This window comes from Antrostomus carolinensis, unplaced genomic scaffold (genome assembly GCF_000700745.2).
Source record: "Antrostomus carolinensis isolate BGI_N321 unplaced genomic scaffold, ASM70074v2 scaffold30839, whole genome shotgun sequence".
Taxonomy (NCBI): Eukaryota; Metazoa; Chordata; class Aves; order Caprimulgiformes; family Caprimulgidae; genus Antrostomus; species Antrostomus carolinensis.
Window position 1 is genome coordinate 3,320 of NW_010339740.1, and position 8,039 is coordinate 11,358.

General features: G+C 55.8%; 1 protein-coding gene across 1 annotated transcript in view; it reads left to right on the forward strand.

Moving 5' to 3' along the window:
• Window positions 1–8,037, forward strand: part of LOC104531159 (protein argonaute-1) — a gene marked incomplete at its 5' end in the record, with an annotated part of 10,564 nt that extends 2,527 nt beyond the window's left edge. Inside the window, 8 exons of the mRNA XM_010175963.2 lie at window positions 1,143–1,327; window positions 1,494–1,653; window positions 2,290–2,380; window positions 4,370–4,564; window positions 4,676–4,810; window positions 5,697–5,798; window positions 6,647–6,846; window positions 7,498–8,037. Coding sequence (XP_010174265.1) covers window positions 1,143–1,327; window positions 1,494–1,653; window positions 2,290–2,380; window positions 4,370–4,564; window positions 4,676–4,810; window positions 5,697–5,798; window positions 6,647–6,846; window positions 7,498–7,606 — 1,177 coding nt within the window. The remainder of the gene's footprint in view (window positions 1–1,142; window positions 1,328–1,493; window positions 1,654–2,289; window positions 2,381–4,369; window positions 4,565–4,675; window positions 4,811–5,696; window positions 5,799–6,646; window positions 6,847–7,497) is intronic.
• Between the last annotated feature and the right edge of the window lie 2 nt (window positions 8,038–8,039).

An 8,039-nucleotide genomic window follows, 5' to 3' on the forward strand; every position in this document is an offset into this window, starting at 1 on the left:
TTAACGCTGGATCTGAATTGCTCGTGGTACAGATTTGATCCGGGTTCAGACTGGGTGCTCAGTCTTGTTTCTGTTAGTTTATCTGGAGTGCCTGCCTGTTTATCCTGGCTGCAAACAGTCCCTGAGCTATCGCAGAGCCTGCCAGGTTGGGGTGAGCACATCGGCACTCCAGCGCCTGTGAGCTGACAGGCAGGCTCTCCTCCTCCATCTGCTCTTTGCTGCAGTGTCCTGGTCTGATGCTGCCAGCCCTGCAGCTGGATTGAACTCTTCTCAGCTGAATCTCAGGGAGATGGGGTTGTGAGGGATATTTAATTAAAAGTTTCCCCAATATCCTTTCTGAAATAATAGAATTCATGTAGGAAACATCCTAACTTGCCATGAGATTTTATTAGAGAAGTCTTAGGCTTTCTGAAAAGCTTTGGTAGCTTAGAGATTCTCAGATTCGGTAGCAAAGTGACACAGAGTGGGGACGGGTTATTTGATTTAGGGAAATAGTCACCTTGATTTTGGATTCTTCTGGAGACTCTGGTTTCTCCTGACCCAGATTGGATGCATCAAGGCGAGAATTGTGTGCCTCTTGTGCGTGTTTGGCACGGTTAACGGTTGGGATGGTTTGGAGCAACTCAAAGTCTCTACGTCTGCAGTGACTGGGTGGAGGTGGCAGTGACACCTCACTCCTCTTGTGGCCCCTTTGGGGCAGAGCTGGGAGCCCCACGCTCAGCCCTGGCTCTTCCTGCATCAAATTTATCCTTGGCAATCCAAAAATCCAGAGTGTGGCAGCGCACTTGGTCTGCTTTGGTAAGTGAAGGTTTGCATCAGCTTTGCAAATCAAGCAGCTCCCCCCTTCTCCAGCTTTCCATGGGGGAGCAGCTCACTGCTCCATCACTTGGGGAAGCGTCAGTGAGGGGTAAGAGGGTGTGAAGAGGTGATGGTTCAGCTCTAACACATGTTGATCTTGCATTTCCCGTGCCCTGCGCTTGCTGGATGCTGTAAAACCTTAAACGTGGTGATGTGACGTCCCCGTCTCTGTCCCGTGCTGCAGCGCTCCAGCCGCGGGTCCCTTCTCGCCCGGTGGCCGCGGTGCGTGGCAGAGCTGCGGTGCAGAAGGGCTCAGGGCTGAATGCTTCTCCTCCCGGGCACAGGAACTTCACAGATCAGCTGCGCAAGATCTCCAAAGACGCGGGGATCCCCATCCAGGGCCAGGCCTGCTTCTGCAAATACGCCACGGGTGCAGACAGTGTGGAGCCCATGTTTCGACACCTCAAGAACACCTATTCGGGGCTTCAGCTCATCATTGTCATCCTGCCAGGGAAAACACCGGTGTATGGTGAGTCTGGGCAGGGGTGAGTGGGGAAGAGAGAGGGGTTTTGCTCTTGCCCAGCCAGGCTGGCTCTGTTCCTCCCGTGGTGATTTCTCTCCCCGTTTCCAAGGGTGCCGTTGGCAGCGGTGCCTGGCTGACTGTCTGACTGTTCACCTGCTTCCTCTGCCCGCAGCCGAGGTGAAGCGTGTTGGGGACACCCTGCTAGGAATGGCCACGCAGTGCGTCCAGGTCAAGAACGTGGTGAAAACCTCTCCACAGACCCTTTCCAACCTCTGCCTCAAGATCAACGTCAAGCTTGGCGGGATCAACAACATCCTTGTGCCTCACCAGCGGTTCGTACAGCTGCTGCCTCTCGCGGGTTTTTTGGGCTTGTTTCCCAAGTCCCTCGTGGTGCCGCCTGCCTGGCGTTACCTGGAGAATCAAAATCGTTAAGGTTGGAAAAGACTCTAAAATCATCAAGTCCAACGTCAATCCAACACCACCACGCCCACTAAGCCATGTCCCTACGCACCACATCTCGTCTTCTAAATCCCTCCAGGGATGAGGACTCAACCACTTCCCTGGGCAGCCTGATCCACTGCCTGACAACCTTTTCAGGAAATAAATTCTTCCTCAGATCCAATCTGAACCTCCCTTGGTGCAACTTGAGGCCATTTCCTCTTATCTTGTCACTTTTTACTTGGGAAAAGAGACTAACACCACCTTGCTACACCCTCCCTTCAGGTAGTTGTAGAAGATGAAGTTGTAGGAGGGAAGAGGGGACCTGTGGGCGGGTGGCTGTGTAAGGTCACAGTTTGAAATGGGGGTTTGCAGCCTGTCTCGCCTTGTAATGAGCTGTTGATGTGCTCAGGCCAGAGCCCAGAGGTCGGGAGATGTCTTCTGTGTGGTCTGCTCACCTCCCTTGGGCTGTGCATCACCCTGAGATGGCTCTGACAGACTGACTGCTGCTTTCTCCTCTCTCCCACCAGCTCTGCCGTCTTTCAGCAGCCGGTGATCTTCCTCGGGGCTGATGTCACTCACCCTCCAGCAGGAGATGGGAAGAAACCCTCCATAACGGCTGTAAGTTCCCTGTCCAGAGCCAAGCTTGGTGCCCGAGAGCCCTCAGCGATGCAGGAACTGGAACGGGACTCGTGTCTATAAAGGGGCTGTGACATTTTTCAGGGTGGCCCCATGCCCTGTTGGGTGTTTGATCCCACTCCTGGGGCACTGGGTCCCCCATCCCCTCCTGCCTCTCTGCAGAGGAGCTGGGGTTCCGGGGAGCCGCTGGGAGAGCGGCAGCTGCCAGCAGATGGGGCTGGAGATGTGCTGGCCCCTGCCTGCGTTGTCAGACTGGGTGTGCAGGGACATCGAGGTGGCCTCTGTCCTCCCTGGAGTCATCCCCGGGCATCCCACTCCTGCAGTGCAGCTCCAGGGAGGGCCTTCCCCGGGCAGGAGAACTGGGGTTTTGGAGATGGGGGAAACTGGGGTGACTGGGCTTCTCCTGAGCCGTTTGGAGAGGGGATTTGCTTTCACCCCAGATGAATAAGGAGCATCCATCTGGTGAAGTGCCGCTGGGATGCAGGTGAGGCTGGGGGGCGGCTCGTGCCCTTCCTGAGGCTGCCAGACGTTGCCTTGTGCTCGTTGTGGCAAAGGAGAGTGTCAGGTTCTCGTAGCGTCTGTTCTAATTAAACACGTCAGCATTTTCCTATTAAGTTCTTAACTTTCCAGGACTCATAGCTCAGGTTTTCCTTGGCATGCAAATGCATCTTTGGGTGAGTGTTTTTTTTCTTAATTAGAAGGGGTTGGGAAATGCTTTTGGCTGTTTGCTGTAGGTGTGGGTGGGACAGAACAGTCTGTTTCCTGGCGGCGGCGCTTCCACTGCAAAAACATTTTCTGCATTTTTTGGTACAGGACCACTGTGTTTTGGGTTGGTTTTTTTTTTTCCTTAATTTTTACAAAAGCTTTTTTGAAGCTGCAGGGGAGAAGGGTTGAGCCTTCAGTTGGCCTTGATCTTGTCCTTGGTCTGTTGTTAGACAGTAGAAGGGGGTCCATGGCTGGAAACTTTTCTGTTGAGCACCCAAACCTGCAGCCCAGACCCTGGAGCTCCACTGACGAAGCAAAAGTGAAACCAGTGCTGAGGGTGGGGGCAGTGACCTCGATGCTGCTGGGGATGTGGGGTGTGGGGTGCTTCCCCTCCGCTTGGGGGGACGTGGAGCACACGGTGCAGCGAAGCAGCCAGGCATTTGTCTCCCAGCATGGACCAGCACCTGCTGTGACACCCGTGACTGATGCTGTGTCCCCAGCCCTGCGTCACAGCTGAGCATGGCTGCTCTCAGCCTCTTTGCTCTGACATCTTTAAGGTCTCTCATCGGGAGCTCCTGGCTGTGATGGGAACTCCCTGCTCGACACCTGCCCCGCAGTGACTCATGTGTCCTCGGGGGCGGCCGTGCTGGCGGGACAGACCGTGGTGGTTGGGGCCAGCTCGGCTGCCGGCGGCTGAGCGAGGGCAGGGACGTGGTGCTGGCAGATGCTCTGTGTGAGTGTTGACCTGGTTCAGTCACCTTTTGGGTAGAAGGTCTCAGGGCAGCCCAGGACTCAGCAACCCCAGATTGGGGTTTTGTACCCTGGGGGTGTCTTTGCCTTAAGCAAAAGAGCAGAGCAGGGTTTGGGGTCACACAGTCCTTTGTGGAAGCCAAAAACCTCTGAGTGAGGGCTGGAGGCAGAAAGGCTTACGCAGGTGGGAAGGGCAGCAGGAGGAGGGAAGTGGGGGCAGAGCAGCAGCAGCCCCCACAGCCACCTCACTCAGTGCCACCAGCCGAGTTGTCTCACTGGAAATTCCCATGAACACCACAAGGGACGTGGCAGAGTGTGACACCAGGACCTGGCCACAACCAGGGATGTCCTTTTTGGGCACTTGTTGCCTGCACAGTATTTGCTGTCCCATCTCCCAGTCTGTGAGCTTGGGGTGCTCGGCCCACTGCCAGCTGTGGCTGTTGGAAGCAGGCAGAGACCGGGCATGTCCCTCGTCCCCTCTGTCCTCACTGTAACGGCCCGTCTCTGCCACTGCAGGTGGTGGGCAGCATGGACGCCCACCCCAGCCGGTACTGTGCCACGGTGCGCGTGCAGCGTCCTCGCCAGGAAATCATTGAGGACTTGTCCTACATGGTGAGGGAGCTCCTCATCCAGTTCTACAAATCCACCCGCTTCAAACCCACCAGGATCATCTTCTACCGCGACGGCGTTCCCGAGGGGCAGCTCCCGCAGGTGAGGACCCCTCAGATCCCCAGCGGGGCTGTGCCAGCTCACACAGAGTTCCCACAGGGGACAGCGGGGTGCCAGCCTGTCCCCTCACTCTGCCTGCCCTTATCTCCCCAGATCCTTCACTATGAGCTCCTGGCGATCAGAGATGCCTGCATCAAACTGGAAAAGGATTACCAGCCTGGCATCACCTACATCGTTGTCCAGAAAAGGCATCACACCCGACTCTTCTGCGCAGACAAGAACGAGAGGGTGAGCGCCGCGGGGTGCCGGGGCAGGGGGTGGCTGATTCATCCCTGGCCTTTGGGAAGAGCCAGCCCTGACCTTGCCGAGGGGAACGCTCGCCGCTGGCAGGCAGGGAGCTCTTTCTTGAATGAAACGTGCCGCTCGGTTGACTCCCACATCCATGTGGATTAAGCTGCTTCTAGAAACCCAGACAGCTGTTTGCTGTTATTATGAGTTACTGGGTGCTGATGATCCTGGTGACTCTCTTGAAATAGCCTCTGTCAGCTTGAAAACATCTGTTGTTTTGGTGATAGCTGTAGCCGCTGACGTGACAGGATGAATAACCTCTTGCTTGCTCACAGCTTGTTCGTGTGTCTGTCTAGTAACATTGATTGCTGATGCTTTTCCTAGATTTGCTCTAAATTTATTTTACTCTGGCTTTACCTGAGCATGAAGATTTAATCTTGGGAACTGAGAACAGTTTTTGATCACGGTGCAAAAGCCCCAGTACCTTGTGACAGGGGCTCTAGCGTACACTCTCTGCAGAGATCCCTGGAGTTTTGTTCATTTCATCCTCATTTCTGCAGTAGGAAGGGCCAGTGCCCAGCCCTCACCCTACCCCCTTTCCTCCTGATGCCATTGGCTCTATCTCCATGTCACGCCTGGTGTTGATGCTGGCAGAAGATGCCAGGAAGCCTGTTCAGGCAGGAGCAGAGCGGGATGAGCTGCTTCTGCCCCCCTTATCGGGCACTTGCAGAGAGGCTCTGCACGGTGCTCTCCAAGTGAGGTGCTGAGATGGGGACCCTGTGCCGTGGCCCTGATGCAGGGCAGGTGTGTTACAGACAGTGCTCTGGGTAGCTGGAAATAACCAAACTCTGCAGTGCTTGGATCTTTCTCTTTCTATTCCCTGTAGATTGGGAAGAGTGGGAACATCCCGGCAGGAACAACAGTGGATACAAATATCACCCACCCCTTTGAGTTCGACTTCTACCTGTGCAGTCATGCAGGCATTCAGGTACCGTGCTGCAGAGCTGGCTGTTGTGATGCTGCTGCTTTTCTTTGGCTGTGGTTGCAGGTTTCCCTCTCGTACATCTGACCCGCTGCTGCCAAATCCTTCCTCCGGCACCAGAGACGTGGGCAGTTCTGCCGTGGCGGTTGTTTGGCGAGCAGGTGCTGGGGTGGCACTGCTGCTGTGTTATGTGGCACGTACTCGATTTCTCTCTTGGAGCCAAGGATCTCTCCTCTGAGATTTTCTTCCTTCAGAGCAGCCAATTCAGCAGCTTGTCAGCTGGTGTCTGAGCGTGCCGGGCTCGCTGGGGCGCCTGGTTGTCAGCAGGGACCTGTTGTCTGGCCGTGGGTGGAAGAGCTGGGGCCAGGCGTCCCTGGAGCAGGCGGCTTGCTTTGCAGCTGCCTTTCTTCAGGCAGCCAAGATTAGTCAGAAACTGTGCTGAAAAAAATTGCGCTTATTTAATCTACAGCTGCTTCCACAAGGGAGGGGTTTTGGCTTTCTCTCCCCCTGCAAGGACAGCGGGGAGCTGGCGCGGTTCGGTGGGGAGCCGGTGCAGTTTGGTGGGGAGCCAGTGTGACAGGCGATGCACAGTGTGACAGGCGAGCCAGCGGGCTGTGGGGTGTCAGGAGCAGCAGTGCAGCAGCACCAGCAGTGCCTGGGCACGGGGCAGCTGTGTTAACGTTTCCCACCTCGGTGCTGAGGACTTTCCTGCCCCACAGTGCCTGTGTGCTTGTGGGGTTCTTAAATTAGGGAATCACGGGTCCTGCCCAGGCTGTCGGCCGGGTCGTTTGATCAGGGAGGGGGTGATGAGGATATGAGGCAGCACCTCTCACTCTGCCCCTTCTCCTTCCCAGGGTACGAGCCGGCCATCCCATTACTACGTGCTCTGGGATGACAACCGGTTCACCGCGGATGAGCTGCAGATCCTCACGTACCAGCTGTGCCATACCTACGTGCGCTGCACCCGCTCCGTCTCCATCCCGGCCCCGGCGTACTACGCCCGACTGGTGGCGTTCAGAGCGCGGTACCATCTCGTGGACAAGGAGCACGACAGGTGGGGGGGCTCTGCCTGCACCCCGGGAGGGACAGCTGGGCTGGCCCCGGGGGTGGGCAGGGGGTGTGAGCACCCCGCCTTGGTGTTTGAAAACGCCTGTGTCAGAGCAGCGCTGGCAGCACACCCTTTCTGGCGGGGCGGGGGGGAGCCACACGTAGCTGCATCCTCTTAGGGCCCAGCCTAGAGGGAACCGGGGGTGAAGGAGGGTTAAATCCTGTCCTGAGCTGATCCCAGGTCTGGAGGAGCATCCCTGGGGTGTTGGGGTGTTACCAGCCCCCTCGAAGTGCTGGACTTTCTGCAGTGCCAGGCACGGTCACGGGCACGCACTGCAGTGAGATGTGTCCCTGTGCTGCCAGCGCTCGCGGACTCTGATCTCCGAGGTAGAGGGAACCGGGGGTGAAGGAGGGTTAAATCCTGTCCTGAGCTGATCCCAGGTCTGGAGGAGCATCCCTGGGGTGTTGGGGTGTTACCAGCCCCCTCGAAGTGCTGGACTTTCTGCAGTGCCAGGCACGGTCACGGGCACGCACTGCAGTGAGATGTGTCCCTGTGCTGCCAGCGCTCGCGGACTCTGATCTCCGAGGGGGTTTCTTTCTCAGCGTTCCTGGGGGCTGGAATATACAATAATTACGCAGTGATTTCCTTGATTTTCAGTGGCGAGGGCAGCCATATATCTGGACAGAGCAACGGCAGAGATCCCCAGGCCTTGGCGAAGGCTGTGCAGGTTCATCAGGACACTTTACGTACCATGTACTTTGCTTGAAAGCCTAACTTTTGTTACCTCACTCAAGAAAGCTTTCAGATTTGTAGGAGCCATACAAAAAAGGAAGCATTGGGACACCTTGGTTGTTTTTTTGGTTGTTTTTTTTTTCCAATGAGAAGTCACTGCAGGGCAGGCAGCGTCGATTCGAGGCAGGAGACCAGCACCACGGGACAGAGAGATCCAACATCTTTAGGATTGGAAGAGACTGATGATTATTTTTATTTTTTATTTTTTATTTTTTTCTGGCTTTGCAAAATTTTGACCTGACCAAACACATGAAGGCATTCAAGGAAGGGATAAAACCTCCCAGGAGGTGGAAGCAGGTTTTCATTTTTAAGATGCAATACTATAGACTCCTGACTGTGAAATGACGGATTTGGTCCTCCGTTGCCCACCAGGCGCTGGTAGGTATTTTTTGTGGGGGGTTGGGGTG